The sequence below is a fragment of the Trachinotus anak genome, unplaced genomic scaffold (genome assembly GCF_046630095.1).
Source record: "Trachinotus anak isolate AG129_WGS33_773 ecotype Australia unplaced genomic scaffold, CSIRO_AGI_Tana_v1 ptg000018l, whole genome shotgun sequence".
NCBI classification, from domain to species: Eukaryota; Metazoa; Chordata; class Actinopteri; order Carangiformes; family Carangidae; genus Trachinotus; species Trachinotus anak.
This window is the reverse complement of record NW_027273869.1, coordinates 10,143,914-10,162,376: the sequence shown is the minus strand read 5'-3', so window position 1 is coordinate 10,162,376 and position 18,463 is coordinate 10,143,914. Positions and strand designations below refer to the sequence as shown.

The window sequence follows — 18,463 nt, the reverse complement described above, 5'->3', positions numbered from 1 at the left end:
TTCCTCTCCCATGACTTTGTGCTGCCTGTCTTTCCTGTGCTGAACGCCTCTCCTGCATCTTTCTGCACTCCTTCCTGGCTGTCTAGTGACAATGCAGAATCCTGCATTTTCTTGCCTCAATACTGTAAACCTTTCCTGGCTAATCGTCTGGACTGTAGTTGGCGGAAGCACAGGGGAGATGCGGGAAATTGACTTGGGTCTAGAGGAGTTATTGCATTTATTTACTCACAAATAGCTGTAAGTGCTCATACGTTGCACTGCTCCATTCACAGCTATACTGCTAACCTCTGAACTCTCTGCTCTGGTCGCCATCCTCACTGCTCTCTTTCTTGTCCGCGAAGCACACAAACTGCTTGTCTTTATAATACATCCATGGTATACAGCGACTGTGAGAACACAAATCTCATGGCCACATTTCCATTTTGATATTTAGCCCTGCAAACAGTTAGTACGTATGGCTGTTTGTGGTTAGCACTGTGCTTTGTTACAGTTAACAACATAATTTCTCGGGTGAAACAGTAACAGTTCTAATGCTTTATTGGTTTAACCAGGGCGTCTTGATTCGCCCTTACTAGCCATGGCTCCAGGAGTTAAAAAAAGGGCATGGCAGCCAAACACTTACCTCTTTTAAGCTCTTCCTGATGTCATCAATGATGTCACAGGTTGTACCATGATTGCAGGGGTGTGCATAAGTTTAATATACATTGTTAATAAGTATATGTCTGCTTTGGAAAGATAATACAGATTATTTACAAAATTATAATTTATGTCTTGTGAGCACTGTTGATGTTTACTGATTAAATTCAATTCTTGTCATTTAATCCTTTTAGAGGGGCTAAACTTAAACCACCTGAATGACGTTTGGTTCTGCCAAGGCTGATTGTTCAGCAGAGAAACAGGCTATATAAGCAGTTGTTTTTTAAGGCAGCTGAGTAAAGGACGTCCGCGCCGGTGAGAGCTTTATGGTGGTCTTCGAATGCTTAATGCAACTGACTTAAGCGTTACCTTGACATTAACTTTACTACAACAAAAATAGTTGTGGCCAAAACTAGCAACTAATGCAACTTTGATTTTTCTTTTCATTTCATCTCATGTAATGTAACTGTTACTCTTGGATTTTTTACTAACTTTGTGAAAACAGAGAGATATAGAGGCCAAAGAGAGCAACTAAATTTATGATTAGTAACGGTGAATATTTATTTAATTGGAAATGTATATTTAAAGGCTGAACTTTGCAGCTCAGATAACATGAAGTTTTCCTTTATTTTCTCATCAGAAGGCAGCAGCTGTTATTGAAAATGTATTTTAGTAAGATGTCATGATTGATGGTCAATTTAGCAGCTAAGGTTCCTGACGTTTTCTACTTTTCATTCATTTTAGATTTCATTATGCAGTCATTTTGTTCAATTTTGCTTTACGATGAACTTTTTTTGCAGGCAACACTGGAGGTAAAGGTAACTGTTACTGTTTCAGTTGACATCATTATTAAATTTGTGATGGCCAGGATTGGCAGCTAATGTCATTTTCAGTTTTCCTCTTCCCTTGCCATGAAGTTTTTAATGTATACAATCCATGTGTGAGTGTGAGTGTGAGTAGCAAAGAAATCCTATTAGAGATGAAATTACTAATGTCAAAATATGAATATGCATTAATTTGAAAACTACCCAAGTACTCCAACAGCTTTTTTGATTAAAATTTTAGTGAAAATTTGAAAAAAACAAAGTTAAAAAAAACAAAAAACAAAACACAGTTTACATAAAATCTGGCACATTATGGTACAGGAAAAGGTAAATACAGCTATTCTTACTATTGTTCTAATACATCCATGTTTCTGCAGTCATATCTTCATCTGGGCTTTTTTCTTTTTTCTTACCCACATTGTCTTCAACCAGCTCATATTAATGTTTTACTCTATTTTCACATCTTACAAAATGTCTCATTTCGCTGCATGTTTGCTGGGGTGAGGACCTCTATCTCGGATCAAGCACGCGAGAATACGATTTCTATCTTGGATGAAAATACCATTAGTTATTCATTGTACTTTTTCCATCATTCTGTGACTGGACTCAGATTTAATGTGTACCTCATGCATCTCAGTTTTCATCATTTTTGATTATCACAAAGAAATCACAAAGAAGGCATGGCCCCCAGTTTTGCCATCAGGAAAAAAAAAACATGAATCTTCAAAGATGACAAATGAATAAAAGGTTCAAGGTTTAAACAGACAGAAAACTAACCAAACAAATACATTTGGATATTCAATCTCAACAAGTACACTATGTAACCCTGTAAAAAAAAATCCCCTTCTTCCCAATGTTTTTCATACATGATGACATTCACAAGTGTAAAGAGTAGCCAAAAAGAAAAACAATAAAATCAGGTGAACTCTGCAAGAGTGGTGTAGTTGCCTGCTTTTGCTTCTGCACTGTAGACCACTGCAGGGGTATCTTCCTTCCGATTCAGCTGACACAAGATGAGAATACTCAGCACTACTGACAAAACCTAAAGGACAGTGAAACAGAGATGGGTCTTTACTTTCTACTCATTTTTTGTTGCTTCATCCTATGTTAATACATTGTTTTGAATAAAGCTATAATTTCAAAGCAGTGAGATGAAGGCTTTACTTTAGACATGGTGACAGGTTTTAATGACAACAGGTTGAGATAATAATGGCTGAATTCCATTTAACTACAGAGCCATCATTAATATTGTTAATAACACCTGCGCTTTCCCTACTCTCACAAGTCAAAAGGTCATACTGCAGCACTGCTCTACTGTCTTGTCTATGTTTAGTTAAAGAGAGGTTAAATCCCAGTCAAAAAAGCACACTTGTGGTTGTTTCTTACGATTACTGCTCCGAGCACACAGTACTGACTCAAATGAGAGTATACATATTTTATCTGCTCAATGCTGGATTTTGGCAGCTGGACAGTCAGAGAGCAATGTTCAGACAAGTTTTGAAAATCAACCTGAAACTATAAAAGGGGAAGGGGACAGGTAGGTGGGTACAATAAAGACATAGAGGCTGACAGTACATACCCAGAGTAATGTGACTCCCAGTGTCACGCCAAACATTATATTTATCATTAAAATGTCCGCCTTAATCAAGTGTGGAAGGCATGGCTGAAAAGAGGAAAATGAATCCATCAATTTAACTTTTCATTCTGCAACTTCACCATAAAACATGGTTGTAGTTTGTAGTTCCAACTAATTAGTTCAGGCAGGAATTTCAAAGGATTTCAGGGAGGATATTCGTAATGTTTTAGGGAAATAAAACAAAGGAAAAACTAGTAACAACCTGCAGATATATAAAGCTAGCAGTAAGGGGTTACAGGTATATATTGCTTCATTGTAAGTTTTCACAAGCCAACATTTATGTAATGTTGTTATTACCTCTTTATAAATCATGATGGGCTGGCCTTCGATCCTGTGATCAAAGAGTATGCTGTCTCTAGGAGCTGCCACCTGGGATACACAGACACGAATCAGCAAGTCCAGCAAAAACAACATTGAGGCCCTGTTCAGACCTGGTATTAACATCCGTCTCCAGTGATCCGATCTCAAGTGGACAGCTCTAAGTACAGGTGTGATCACACCCAAGACACATTTGAGATCCAATCACTCGGGCCACATGTGGCCACATTCTTAGCAGTGTGAACGCAAATGTGTCCTTTTCACATTGAAGGAACCACCAACTCTACTGAGTTTCCAACTCTACAGTTTCGTAATGAACCAAAAATATTTTTCTATTTCTAATGGCTAAAGCCAGGTGTGAACAGACATGCTTATAGCTGACCACTTGTGATTGGATCACTGAAGATGTATGTTAATACCAGGTCTGAACAGGACCTAAGAGTCTACAGCCATGTAGGCTTGGTGCAATTGCTTTCACACTCACACATGGATTAGTGGACTCTTCAGTGCAAATGCAAGATTCTGGGATGTCGTAGCCCCAGTCCATGTAGCCCTGATCGAGTCCACAACACTGCAACTGAGACAGAGGAGAAAATTATACATGATATACATGAAACGTATAAGTTGTCATGAAATATACCTATAAAAACTAAAATCTCTCATAAATTGACAAGCCATGATGACAATGATATGGTGAACAAAATATTAATGTTGCATTGGGATTTTTCAATTAAATACATTTCAGTATTATATTTAACTCTAAATTCACTCAGATTAAGCCACTATAATTCATAAATCAAACAAGAGTGTTTTCCCCCTGTGAAGAAAGGTGGTCTACCAATTCATGGCTCATATGATGGGACTCAACTACTCATTGCAATCACAAATGATCTTAAAATCACTCACATGCCCCACTTAAGAACCAATCTGTAAGACAAGTATTTGCATGAGGTTTGTTGTTACCTACTTCCATCTGTGTTGCGTTGAGGTACTCGTGAAAACTCTTGCTAATATTATTCAGCGGTCCCATATCCAGGTATGGCTCCTTCAGCTGTTGAACCAACTGCACAACAAAACAAAGTTATATAAAATTACTAGGAGTAACTAACAATTTGAAAATGTTAACGAATGTTTACTACTATAGTAACCTTGTGTTATATCCAGTGGCAAAGCTACCTTCATTATTATGTGGGATAGGTTCTGTTGGAAAAACACAGTTGTTTCTTTATTTCCATCTTCTATGGATCGATGGTGACTTTTTGACCCCGAAGAGCAACTTATCATGTTTTTTATAATTGTGTATCTAGTCACTATATGCACATTTTTAAAATGAACCAGCTGGAAACTTCACACAGATTGAGTGTTAAACCAACTCACAGAATTTTTAGCATTAGCATTTGCTTATGATAGCTAGCCACAGCTGATCAAATCAGCTAGCAATCATCACTTCGGCCTCCAAAATCCACACCGTTGGTTAGAAATGAGAGGCCTGCTTTGTTTACCTCTGTGTGAAATCTATGACCCATTGTTTGAAAAAACTAACAAGACTTTCAAGTGGTAATCTGCCACCATTATATCTGCAAACCACTGTATAGGAATGGACGACACAACACATTTTAAAGTGACCTTTGTCATACCTTAGGTTTGTTAACCAGTCCATTGACAGTAGTCACAAACATGAACAGACTGCCCAGGATCATTCCAACTGCAAACTGAGACACACAGACACATATACAGGCATGAGCAATTCAATTCTGGGAAAACATTAAGGGGGTTGTTATAGTTGTATACTTGTTCACTACTACTACTACTACTACTACTACTACTACTACTACTACTACTACTACTACTACTACTACCCAAATTTACTCACCAATATCAGTGCCCACTGCTTCTTTTTGCAGGTACCAAACACACCACTGATGGTCAAGAGCAGAGGTACTATGGAGATAACATAAGTGGCATGTATGCCTGCTTGCATCTGTTGAGTAAACTGAGAGAGAACCAGGCTCAGTGAACACTGAAAAAAGACTGAAAAAGTTTATTGCATAGTGTCAGCATGCATGCTCATGTGTCCCAGCTGCTGTCTTTAGTTCCTGCAGTTTATTCAGTCTAGGTAGTTTTAGCCAAGATTGCAACTGGACTACTGGAAATGTCAAGGTCAGTTTAGACAAACATCAACCATACAGAGAGCAGTATTAATCAAGTACTTCCAGTACTACAGAAATAATAACTAGTTGCAACTATACCTTATCCTATCAGGTGAATTGAAATACTGTATATTGCACCATCTTATATATGATCAAAGTAGACTCAAAGTTGAACTTTAAGTCATTTTTTTTATTGTTTGTGTTTAGTTGTGTGGTATTACTGTAAAATAAATACTGTAAGAAGAAAAACTTTAAACAGGAAAAAAAAATTCAGCTGTATTATTATAGATAGATCAATGTTACCTCTTCTTCTTTATCGTGCAAGTGTCCATGGCCAAATAGAGTGAATGCCAACAGTAGGGCACTCATGACCTGCAAGAGAACAATTAATCCATTATTTGTGTAGCACAAAAAAATCTCAGAAAGTAGTGAAAAATGACCATAATAGTGAAATAAAAATCTTCATATTTTAAAAAGCTATGGCCATTGAATTTTTAGCATTTTTCCTCATTTCGTTGATAGAAAATTTGAGGCATAAGTTTGAAAAATAAGTTCATTCATTTAGCTAAACGTGGCACTGGTAACCACCCTGAAATGTCTATATGTGCCGACTACATATTCCACTTATTCACTTCAGCTGTTACAGGTCTGCCTCAATGCCAGTGTTAATTTTAATGAGGCATCACAAGAGTCTTCTTAAAGAGCTGTGGGCTAAATCATGAAGGAGGGCATGTTGCTCACGCAGCATGCACTGAAACTCAAAGTGTGCTATAAATCTATAAATAAGAAATGACAGGGAATTAACCATCAGTGACAGTTAAAAGATCCCTGCAGGGGCACACAAACAAGCAAAACCATATGTTGCATAATCCAGTTCCCATCCACTGCATGGATAATTTATGAAGGAGAGCTACACTAGTACAATTAAGTGTAATTTGTTTACTGGTGTTATAATCAGAAGTTGACAGTGACAGCTGAGTTTGTTTTTTTTTTTAATCACTATTTCTATAGGCTTTGCAGCATATTCTACAAGCTTTTTATTCTACAGGTTCTACAAGTAAATCAGTGCACTCAGTAAGTTGTTTCAGAGGCGTTGCTGTCATCAGGTTCTGTAGATGCACTGTGAAGCCATACAACATTAAAAAAAAAGAAAAAAACAAACAAACAAACAAAAAAAAAAAAAGCAAGCAGCTACTCCAGCACTTTAACTCTTTGACTGAAGAGCTTTCACTTGTTTTGGAGAAGTATTTGACCAGGAGTGTCTACTACTTTGAAATGGAGTTGTGTACTTTGTCCAACTCTGCTCTGTCTACACATATTAAGTTCCTCTTCCTCATTTTTAAAATTTTTATTTTATTTTATTTTATTTTTTTTTTTTTTTTAGCTGCAGTGCCAAAAACTAACCCACAACAAACGCGGCTCAATTCGAGTGACAGATCGGATTTTAGCATCCGTTCATCCAGGGAATAATACTAACTTCTGCACTTCTTTACCTCTTTACTTCGCAAAGAAAAAGAGCTACTTACCCCGATCACACTTGCCACGGTAATGTAACTCCGCCGCAGACAGACGTTCACTTTCCCCATTGTGTTTCTCTAGAACTCGCCGTCAGTATATTGGATTAAAGTTTGAAGCTTTATTGTAAAAGAATCCAAGCGTTATAGAGAGGGAGAGAGAGAGAGAGAGAGAGAGAGAGAGCGACAACCCAGGAGAGGCTTCACGTCTTGTTTACATCTATAAACGAATGTAGCGGAAGATAACCCCATTGTTCTGGGAAAGCCCCTCCCCTTTCGGAAAGAGGGGACTGGATGGGGTAAATAATTAAGACAGTTTTGGGGAACATTTGTATAGATGTATATGTTGTTCCAAAATAGTTGAAAGTGTAATTAAAATTTTAATTTAATTTTCTTCCCCCCCCCCTATTTTCATTCCTAGTTTGATGGTACTTTGTGGCTCTGGTCTGTGAAGGATGATGTTGTAAAGACATTGTTCAGATGAATTTGTAGATCAAATCTATCAGCTGGAGCAGAAATGTTTATTTGGACGAATGCAACCCAGCTCCTCATCAACACACACTGCAATAGAAAATGTGAGCATGTTCGTCGTCAGCGTTCTGCACTGACTAATATTGGATATTCAACATGGCAGCAGGACTAAAATGTGGTTTAAAATCATGCATTGAGTCAGAATTCCACCGGTCATCCACAACGTTAAAACCACCCACCTAACACCATGTTGGTCCCCCAGAGACTTCTGAAAGCGTCCGTTGGTATGAAGCAAGAACATGTTGGCAGCACGCCTTTTAAATCTTGTAAGTTGCGAGGTGGGGCCTCCGTGGATCTGACCTCTTTTTTCAGCACATCCCACAGATGCTCAATTAGATTGAGATCTGGGGAATCTGGAGGCCAAGTAAATACCATTTGAACTCTTGTCCCTTAAACTGTCCCTAAACAATTTCTGCATCCTGCTGAAAGAGGCCACTGCCATCAGGAAATACCATTGCCAGGAAGGGGTGTGCGCTTGGTCTGCAACACTTTTTAGATAGGTGGTACGTGTTATTGTAACATCCACACAAATGCCAGTTTTCCCAGCAGACACATTGCACAGAGCGATCTGACTGACTTCATCATGTGTGCCAAGATTACAGGTGGATAAACAGGAACTGGCAGGAACAGATGACAAGATGCAACACGCAGGAACTGGTACACAAGGAGAATTAAGCCGGAACAGCAGGTGGGGAGAGACCAGGTAACAACAGGACTGACGAGAAGTGGGAACAGGTATGTGACTGGGCGGAGCAAACAGGATAATGGGAACAGGGAGTAAAGACTGGGGATATCTGATGGATGAAAGGAGCATGGCCATGGTCTAGGGAACTGAGGAGAGGAAACCGATCAGAGCCTGGAGTCAAGAGCTGGGAGGAAAGACGAAACACTCGGTCTGCTGTTTTGGAAAAACAAAGGAACGAGTGAGAGGCTGCATCACATGACTTCTCATCAGAGTCCCAAACACAAGTACAAACACTCACCATCTAACTATCCATCCATCCATCTATCACACACAGACACTGTTGCAACATTATCAGTCCCTGGGGTTCTTCCTAAACAGTTTCAACATTGGAAACGGAGTGGAGCATTTCCTGACAGAGCATGTATACAACCTGAGAGCATGCTGTGCACATGACTCATTCAAGCAGACATCAATATACACATACTGTACATACAGCCTTCTTGGAGTCCCACGCTTCCAATTGCTTTAGTCAGTTTCACCAACCCACATCCACAAAACACACACATATAAATTGGCACAAATTCACACATCTGGATGACATGAATGCACTGATGCAGTCTGTGGAGCAGCTGATGTAGGTGGGTGGAGTGAAAGAAAAGGCCCAAAAGCACATTTACTTTAGCGGAGATCCTTGGACCAGATCCGCTCTCTAGAGATAAATGTTGCGCAGTTTGATTTACCCATAGCAGCATCTTGATGATATACTCACATAACACTGCTTAACAATAAACTCAGTTTTAATATCTGATGTAGTGATGATAATTCAAAACCTCAGCATCGCCTAAAGGGGCACTCCATTGATTTTATGCGAGAAGATCAGCTTATTCATCATGGAGAGTATTATTAAGCTTGTGAAAATGGTTAAATCATATCTTCTGTGGCTGGGGATGAGCTTTTTTAATGTCTGAAACACTCTGTGACTGTATATAAAGATGGACATAGTCTCTGTGATGTCACCAATAGGTTTCTGTAGAGTGGTTTTTAAGGTCAGAGAAATTTGGTAACTGTGGTAAGGATCGTTGGCACAGCTGGGCATCTGGGCATCTTGCTTGAGGGCTAATTCATTTGCTGGATAATTAGATAACAAGCTAAGCTAACAAGCCAGGTGATTAGCTAACTGTGACAGTACCCACCTTTTACACAGCGCGCCACACCCTAAATTATGCATATAATTTATGCACGCCTTAATAGAATTTAAAAACTCTCCCTCGCACAGTTGTTATGAAAGGGGAAATCAGTTACAGAGACCAAACCGTTGTTTGTGCCTGGCTTTCAATATGCAAGGTGATAGATATAAGGGACTGAAAATCATTATATGTCAGCCTCAGAGCTATTTGTAAGTTTTGCTATTATTACATAACCAACATTAGCAGTAATGGCTGTTGTCTTGCCAGTATGGAAGATATACTGCGAGTTCAGCATCAAACTTGGTTCCTTTACTTACCAAGAGTTGTCACTAGTGGTGAACCAGATAGTCCAAGTCTTGCTCAGAGGGGTTGTGACCTTGGGCTGATGATGGCTGAAGTGCTTGGCAATGCTGGGAAGCAAACAACTGTTAATGCTAACATTGGCTATGTAGCAATAGTTCAATTTACAAATAGCTTTTTTTAATGCTCTTTGTAATACAGTCAGGCACATATTTTGTCACAAAACCCCATAAAAACTGATGATTTTGTATGGATTAAACAAAAAAGATGTGTTACTTATTTAGCTTTGGAAGTACTACAAGGTGGGTTTTATTACCTTTAAATAGAGGCAGATTAGCTGTTTCTTCCTTTTTCCAATCTTGAAGCATTTGGTTTTGTCACCACCTCCCACTGTTTTTGAACACTGGGTTCTTATTGGGTTCCTGCGAGCACATTATCCCTCCTGATATTCCAGCTGTGTTTACTCAGAATCATTGTGAGGAATGCTTCAACAGTCGAATGAGTCTACACTTACATGGCTAGAAACATGGTATTTCATTGAATACCAACAAAAACATCACGTATGTGTGAAGCAGGCATTCTCTGCTCACTTGATGTAATTCCTCCCCACATTCCTGTGGGGATTCTTTCGGCCCAATGCAGCTTAAGGCTGCAGCAACTGTATTAGAAACATAGTACAATAAATATGACTGTACAGTTTTGATTCAGTGGGTGCAAATTTTGCAGGAATAACAGGAATAACTGCTCTGGTTTTACAAGCTTAAAATGAAGTTTAGATTTCAAGAACAGCTTGAAAAGGGACCTTCATTCTTGAGAAACGTCCTCTGACGCTTTGCTGTCAGGGAGCCAAGCAATGGCACAGTCTAATCCGCTTTTCATAAGTGTGTATCTTTATCTTTGAGAAAGTAATAGTACATTCCCCATATGTTGCTCTACTTCCACTTCCACTATCTCTTCAGTGGAAGTTATTGAGCAACATATGGGGACTTCTTGCTTCTTCGTTGAATGGTCCTTTTCACTCCCTTCTTGGAAGAAGGGTTCATCATACAAAATACCAAGGAATGTGAATGTGCTTTGTCCATAATTTGTACCAAACATATTTAAAGTTCAAGTGTGCTGGGAATGTGTGTGTGTGTGTGTGTGTGTGTACACTTGTACTTGCTACATAGTAAAGACCAAAAAAAGTATTTTACTAACAGAGTGAGGACATTTTGGGAAAGTGAGGACATTTTGGCCGGTCCTCACTTTTTGAGACACCTTCAAATCACATTTTGAGGGTTAAGACTTGGTTTTAGAAGTATGGTTAGAATTAGGTTTAGGTTAAGGTTAGGGTTAGGCACTCAGTTGTGATGGTTAAGATTAGGGTAAGGGGCTAGGGAATGCATTATGTCAACGAGTGTCCTCACAAAGATAGAAGTACAAGTGTGTGTGTGTGTGTGTGTGTGTGTGTGTGTGTGTGTGTGTGTGTGTGTGTGTGTGTGTGTGTGTGTGTTGTGGCTTTCACTTCTCACTACACAGTTGATTTACTGTTTCCTGTCTTCATGTCCTCCAGGAACTGCTGAAGTTAAACCATAGCATTGAATGAACAACATTTCATTGCATATGGTGTCAAAGCAAGAATTAACTTGGACACACAAAGTACCAGTGTACAACCCAGCGGCAGTAAACCACACCCCAACTAACTGATGACAATTCCCATCAGCAGGTTTCTTTGCTCTTAATTCATTTCTCTTGAAAAACACTTAAACTATGGAATAGATGCCATTTTTCAATGACATTTATAAAACATGGATAAAGAATGGGATTTTGTTTGTTTTTTGATACGTTTAATTGCTATAGCCTTATGTGAGTAAAGCATTAAGTCTGCTTTCTCAGCTGCTGTTTGCAAGGTCAAGAATCAGCTGCGGACCTCAGCATTATCATTCACTTTGACAGTAAAAATCCCAATGTCAAACACCTGATAAGTTCTATGAATGTGACATTATTATTATCTGCATCTCTGTGGTCATTCTGAATCTCTTTGTGGTAATTTTGAGTCTCTTTGTGGTTGTTTTGTGCCCGTTTCTTCTTCTGAGTTTGTCCTCATTTTGGAACTCCATGTAGTTGTTTGATCACCTTTCCAACAAGAAATGTTAACAGTGACCCCAAAGAGACCCAGTAGGCCCGTTCAGTCATCCCTCCATGAATTTGTTACAGTGGTCTGCAGAAATAAATCAGGACTACAAGTAAAAATCTTGCACCTGACTTTGTGTCGGCCCCTTTAAGAAAAGTCACATGACGGTCACATGGCGCGGAAGTAGACTGAATCTTGTCGGCGTGGTTGTGTTTACATGAAAAGCCTCTGGTTTACATGCCACATGCAGGTTCGTTGAGTAAATAAACAGTTATTATTTCTTAATAATACATTTATATTCCCATTTAAAGACAGAAATGCGGTTTACTTTCTTTGTTAAAGCAGGCACTGCTCTCCGTCACCGAAGTCGAGGTAGGGATAATGTGTAGGATACGGATATTGCTGTGAATAGACGGACTTTTTCGCATGTATAACCAATGCTTATGCAGAAATAAAGCACCTATCATCTTTCTAAGAGTACTGACATCACTTTTTAAGCTATGTCACAAATCTGACTACCTTCAAGAACAGGCTTCAAATCCTCTTCTTCTCTGCTGCCGTGTAATGTTAAGTTTATCGCCTTCTATTTGTCTTCTCCATTATTGTCTCTTATTTTGTACATATGTTTACATTCTCTTTCAGCCTCAAGTGTATGAATCGTGCTGTATATATACATTTACTTTCTTTTGGCCTCTCAATGCTTCTTATTTCTCTCTGCTTAAAGTGGGAGCCCTGATGAAGTGACCATGAAGCAGGACAGTGATGCTGTGAACGTCCCTGCATGCTTCATATCAAGCCATGAAGGTTTTCTCGGAAGCATCAAAAACTTTATCAGAGACTTTGTGGTGACTGAGATCGACCTCAATGGACAGCAGGTTAACAAAGCTGCAGCAACGCAGACCCCAGGTGGTGCATCCTCATATAATAACAATGAGCCCACTGCAGAATTTAAACAGAATAATCAGTCCTCTGTCTCATTTGACACAGATGTCCCAGCTGATTGTGAGGTAGATTTTGCCCCGCCTAGTCCAGGCAATTTTGATTTAGGTGTGATTTTAGGCCAGTCAGTCAGCGATGAGCTTGAGCAGTTTGTGTTGACTCTAAAAGATGAAAAGCCAACCCGGCAGGAGTTATCTCTGGGATCCTTCACTGACAAACACCACAGAGCTAATGTCCACCGGGCTGTCAGACACCGTTTCCCCTTCCTCATGACTGTCACTATTCAGCCTGAGATCAGAGTGAGGGAGGACCCAGACTACAGAGAACTCTCCCAGCTGGTCACAGAGGATGAAGCAGAGGACTTCTTCAGGTTCATAGACGCCAAAGTGCGGGGCTCATCCTATACATTTGGACCTGACGACAATAAGGAGCACAGGACGGCGGTCCACCACTTCCTGAGCCGCCGGTTTGGGAAACTGGTGGAGACAAAAAGCTTCAGTGATCAGGGGAGCACAGCAATCTCGGTGAGGCTGAGAGAGCGAGGGAGGCCGAAGAAGAGAAGCGCAGAGGAACGCAAGGAAGAAGAAGTTTACACTGGTAAGGTGTAGGTTTCTTTGTCTCAATTATTGATTATTCTCTCAATTAATACATAAAATGTCAGAAAAGAGATAAAGTTTTTGCCACAGCCTAAGGTGATGTCTTCAAATTCATTATTTTTCCCAACCAACAGTTCAAAGCTCAAAGATATTCAAATTATTATCATATAACACTAAGAAAACCAGTAAATATCACAAATAAATAGCTGAAACCACTGAAATTTTGATATTCTTGTTTTTAAAAAATTGATTCAAATGATTTTTGATTTATCAAAATCATTTCAGCTGTAGTTAGATGAAAATTGTGTAGTTGTACCTGCTTGTTTGTTCAAAAGTGCATAAAAAAAAGAAAAAAAAAGGAAAATTATGCGAACGCACGCAGAGGACATTTTCTGTTATTGTAGGCCCTCTGTGTTGACCGTCACAAGAGGACTCAAAGTCACACACCAATGTATCTTAAAATATTTTTTTATGAAAGAAATGAAGAAAACCAGCAACGTGTTATCCTGTCCTCTGTTCCAGCGTTCACTCTGTGTAAAGAGAACCTGGAGACTCTGGAGGCCATCAGCTACATGGCAGCAGCTCTTGGTGTCCTACCGTCAGATTTCACCTACGCCGGGATCAAGGATAAGAGAGCCATCACCTACCAGTCCATGGTGGTCAGGAAGGTCTCACCTCAACGGTAGTGCTGCGTTTCTTGGTTTGGTTGGTTTTGGTTCTGTTTTTTCCTAATCAGAAACAGGCGAGACAAAGAGGAAGACAGAGGGTTGGCAATCATCCTAAGATGTTAATATTTTTCACTATTGTTTGTGTTCCCTTTGGAAGCCTCATAATTAATGCCAGAAAATCTGAATGTATTTATTAACCTGATGTTATGTATCATTAGGTTGAAAGAGAAGACAGGAGAATTTGAGAAGAGAGGGATGCGTCTGTCTCAGATCCGCTCTGTCAGCGAACCTCTCAGGCTTGGGCGACTACAGGGGAACCACTTTGACCTGGTGGTCCGCGACCTGAGACCACATGGGGCCAGTGACACACACGCCTCTGGTGCAGACAGACAAGCTTGCCTGGCAGTGCTGGTAAAGGAAGCAGTGGAGAATGTCAAGGTATTATTCAATTTTTCCTTGTTGTATCTCCTGTGTATTTTTTTTTTATTTTATGAATAAAAATTACATTTACATTGTCCCAATGTAAACACACACAAATATAACTTTTTATGGGTGAACCAGCATAAATGATCTACTTTGAGGCGTGTCTTCGGTTTTACACTCTCCAAGCAATTTATTAAGAACACCTGTACACCTGCTTATTTGTGCAGTTATTCAGTCCGCCAATCGTCGCAGCAGTGCCCGGCTTAAAATCATACAGGTACAGGTCAGGAGCTTCAGTTAATGTTCACATCAACCATCAGAATGAGGACAAAATATGATCTGAGTGACCTTGGCTGTGGCATGATTGTTGGTTTGATTGCTTCTCAAGCTGCTGATCTCCTGAGATTTCCACTCAGAATAGTGCCAAAAATAGTAAACATCCAGTGAGTTCCAGTCGGCACAGGCTGAAGACTAGAAAAGCATACCCTGGTCTGATGAATGTGGATTTCTGCTTAGGCACGCAGATGGTCGGGTCAGAATTTGGTACTTAGAGACAAACTAACACATTGTTGCTTTAGACTTTGTCCATGAAAATATAACAGTGAATGCCTGTTGTTTCTGTGTCACTGCTGCCCTTCAGTTTAAACTAGCTACAGATGCCACTGTAACGTTCACCATGATTGTTATTGCAGGTCAGAGGTTTTGTCAACTACTATGGACCACAGAGGTTTGGGAGTGGACAGAGCGTTCAGTCTGACAGAGTGGGACTGGCTTTACTCAAAGAAGACATGGTAAGTGCTACATGTACAGGGCTGGATGTTACTACCCCTAATACTGTCAAATTAGGGTGAGCTGCCACTGGTCCAGTGACCAGTTCATCACTGTCCACGTGAAGTCTTTAGCAGCCCCAGAAGGAGGAACAGTTTCATCCAAGTAAAATAATCATGTCCTGTCAGACTGCACAGTCCTGTGTTGCTGATGTACTGTATGTTCTTGTATGTCAGGTCAGTGCCCTGCACCTCTTCTTCACTCCAGAGGAAGGAGACGATCCTCAGAGCCATGCAAAGAGACACTTTCTTCAGACTGGTGAGAGTTAGGACAACAACTGACCATTATTATCATTATTTTATTTCAAAGAATCTGCTAAAATCCCAGAGATAATCCCTTTGATATTTAAACTTCTTTTTCACTTTTGTCTTTCCTGCCTCTCTGCACCAGATAACGCTAAAGAGTCTCTGGCTTTGATGCCATTGTCTAAGGCCAGGGAGCGGCTGATGCTGCGGGCCCTGAACCGCTACGGTACAGGTGCAGATGGTTGTGCCCAAGCCTGGCTCAGCCTGCCCCACAGCATGAGAGTCTTCTACCCACACGCCTACTGTAGCAGGTCAGCTGCAAGGAACCTCCAAACACTGTACTCTAGGGAAATCATCATCCCAGTTTTTCAGAAGGAGACATTGTGTTTCTTACTTTCCACAGCTAGATTGAGTAGGGTTATGTTTAACTCAGCATTACCTGCATTTTCCTTTTTTAATTCATAAACAGATTCTGCCCTCAATGTGTGATTTAGTTTCTCTTTACAAAAGGATTCAACTAATCATAAGTAACTGAGTCATAATCAGTTTAGGCCATTAAAGCCAGCTCCCAATACTTTAATTCTTTAATAATAATAATATAAAGATTAATGTCACTGATCAGTCTGTTTGTGGTTGTCAGAGTGTGGAACGAGGCGGTGGCTCACAGGTTGGCCACTCTGGGCCACAGTGCCAGGCGAGGAGACCTAGTGTGGATGCAGGAAGGGAATAACAAACCAGAGGACACTGCAGAAACCAGCTCTGCTCAGGTAAGAAAGAGGAGAAATGGAAAAAGAAGGCATTTGCATCAAAGGAAATGACCTGTGTTTAAATACTAGAGGAAGAAGAGGAAAAAGGAATGTACACACAGTAGTTGTGGAATTATATAGAATTGTGAATATACAGTACACATAGCTACACAATGATTTGTTTTTAGTCTATAAAAAAAAAAAAAAAAAAAAAAAAAAAAATCAGAGAAGAGGAGGAGACGTTTCCCACCAGAATACAGGATATGACAGAGTAGAGCAGAGTGGCTGAATCTTGTCTCTGTATTTTTTTACTTTGAAATTTGTGGTTAAATGTTACATAGAGTTTGCTTGTATTACACACTGTTTATACAAACTGTCTCTCTGCAGTTCAACACTTAATATCATGATATCATAGTTTCAGTAGCCATTTTAGCAAATGTTGCAATCCAGAGGGACTTGAAGAATGTGTAACCAGGATTCAGATCAAGGACATTTCAACAGTAAACATTGTTTTTTCAGGGACTGTAGGCCACTCTGTCAATGTTAGTGCTACTGACCTTTTCTTCTTTTCCAGATCCATGTGGTGACAGACCAAGAGGAGCAAGGGGGAGTCTACACACTAGGACAAGTATGTATTTTAGGGACTAATCTTATATTTTAAATGCAACTGTTTCAACTTTAATCCTGACTGTTGTTATTGTGCTGTCAGGTGTTACTACCGATGCCAGGAAACACAGTGAAATATCCAGAAAATGCCATGGGGACCTGGTACCAGGAGAGACTGGCCAGGGATGGACTGGAGGACTGTCGCTTCAGAGTCGGCAGTCTCAAACTGAATCTGCCTGGCTGCTACCGCCCCCTGCTGGCCCTGCCACACAACCTCAGCTATCAGCTCCAGAGAGCAGCCTGCAGGGAGGGAGGAGGAGGAGCGGTGTCAGGAGAAAGGAAGCAGGACTCACCCACTCTCACCTTAAACTTTGACCTGGATTCCTCCTGCTATGCTACTATCTGCCTCAGAGAGATCATGAAGTGTGACCCGTAGAACTCAGTGTGCATTGTTTCTGTTGTGTTTGTGTATACTTGTGTGTAAAAGAGTCAGCTTTTTGTAACCCACCAATGTTTTTTAACTTTATTGATGCTACAGTGATTGTGAGACAGTAATCAGTAGCACTTAAGTTTGTTGTTGAAGTACTGAGCAGAAGACTGTGTTTATAGGTTACATAGTGAAACAACGTAATGTGCAGTTAATAAATCTTCTAATCAAAAAGGGGGCCACTGCCAAATGTAAACATATCTAAGTGTAAAAGCATGTAAACAGTATTTGTGTTTTGTGCCATGAATAAAACTTTCAGATAAGAAATCACTGTGATTTTCATTTTTGTTTGTTTGTTTGTGAACTTTTACTTTCCTTTGAGTCCTCTGAAATGATAAAGTTCCATCCAACAAGGTACGGAGGAGCACAGTTTTCATGGAAATAGTTATAAAGAATTTCATTGATTGATATATAATTGGATTAAAAAAAACAAGGATCATAAACCAATTCACAATTAGTTTATCAATCCACCAATACATAGTTGTATTCTCCTGCTGCTAATATTAGACATTTGATGATTTGTTCAGCTGGTGATGTAAAATACTGCAACAATACTGAGGTTAAATTGAGATTGTATTAGCGGAACATACCTTCCAAATTACACCATAGTACTTATGAAATGCCAGCAATGAGCTAATGAAGTTTACATGCCAAGTCAAACTTTGTCCGAACTAAACTATTGCAGCAGTGAACAGTACTTTGAAAAAGTTGCATACTTTGAAAATGGCTAACGCCACCTCTGTGGTGGGTCAAAGTTAGTTGCCATTTTAAGTGCCTGAATAAAACCAATACTCTAAGGTCAAATTTGTGAATTTGGGGAAGTATTTTTTAAAACTGCATTTTTAAATTTAACTTTAAAAAAGTAACTGTGTAAATGTTACTAATGTTAAGTTCATTATAAAGCTTCTTTTTTGTGTATATTTTTCTTTTACAACTCTTTTCTAATGGATACAACAGATGTCATCCTCCATAAATGAAGAGATAAATTTCAACACTAATCACAGCACATAAATCCAACGACATACGTGTTT

The 18,463-nt window shown here is 39.6% G+C and overlaps 2 protein-coding genes across 7 annotated transcripts; one reads left to right on the top strand and one right to left on the bottom strand.

Moving 5' to 3' along the window:
- Nucleotides 1-1,669: 1,669 nt before the first annotated feature.
- LOC139635214 (tetraspanin-8-like) lies at nucleotides 1,670-7,300 on the bottom strand. Its single transcript, XM_071502322.1, has 9 exons — nucleotides 7,091-7,300; nucleotides 5,868-5,936; nucleotides 5,288-5,407; nucleotides 5,052-5,126; nucleotides 4,382-4,477; nucleotides 3,899-3,991; nucleotides 3,394-3,465; nucleotides 3,040-3,123; nucleotides 1,670-2,502 (listed from the first exon to the last, which is right to left on the bottom strand). The coding sequence occupies exons 1-9, from the start codon at nucleotides 7,148-7,150 to the stop codon at nucleotides 2,377-2,379; spliced, it is 795 nt and encodes a 264-aa protein (XP_071358423.1). The 5' UTR covers nucleotides 7,151-7,300; the 3' UTR covers nucleotides 1,670-2,376.
- Nucleotides 7,301-8,138: 838 nt separating this feature from the next.
- Nucleotides 8,139-17,700, top strand: pus7l (pseudouridine synthase 7 like). 6 transcript variants are annotated; one of them, XM_071502320.1, is made up of 11 exons: nucleotides 11,584-12,144; nucleotides 12,240-12,266; nucleotides 12,619-13,430; nucleotides 13,952-14,111; nucleotides 14,316-14,535; nucleotides 15,213-15,311; nucleotides 15,525-15,606; nucleotides 15,739-15,904; nucleotides 16,234-16,360; nucleotides 16,914-16,967; nucleotides 17,049-17,700. In XM_071502320.1, exons 3-11 carry the CDS (start codon nucleotides 12,641-12,643, stop codon nucleotides 17,379-17,381), a joined length of 2,031 nt encoding a protein of 676 aa, XP_071358421.1. In that variant the 5' UTR covers nucleotides 11,584-12,144; nucleotides 12,240-12,266; nucleotides 12,619-12,640; the 3' UTR covers nucleotides 17,382-17,700. The 6 variants fall into 6 exon arrangements, with proteins under 6 accessions (XP_071358416.1, XP_071358417.1, XP_071358421.1 ...); XM_071502319.1 differs by having other exon boundaries at nucleotides 12,237-12,266; XM_071502315.1 differs by lacking the exons at nucleotides 11,584-12,144; nucleotides 12,240-12,266 and adding an exon at nucleotides 8,139-8,532.
- Nucleotides 17,701-18,463: the final 763 nt, after the last annotated feature.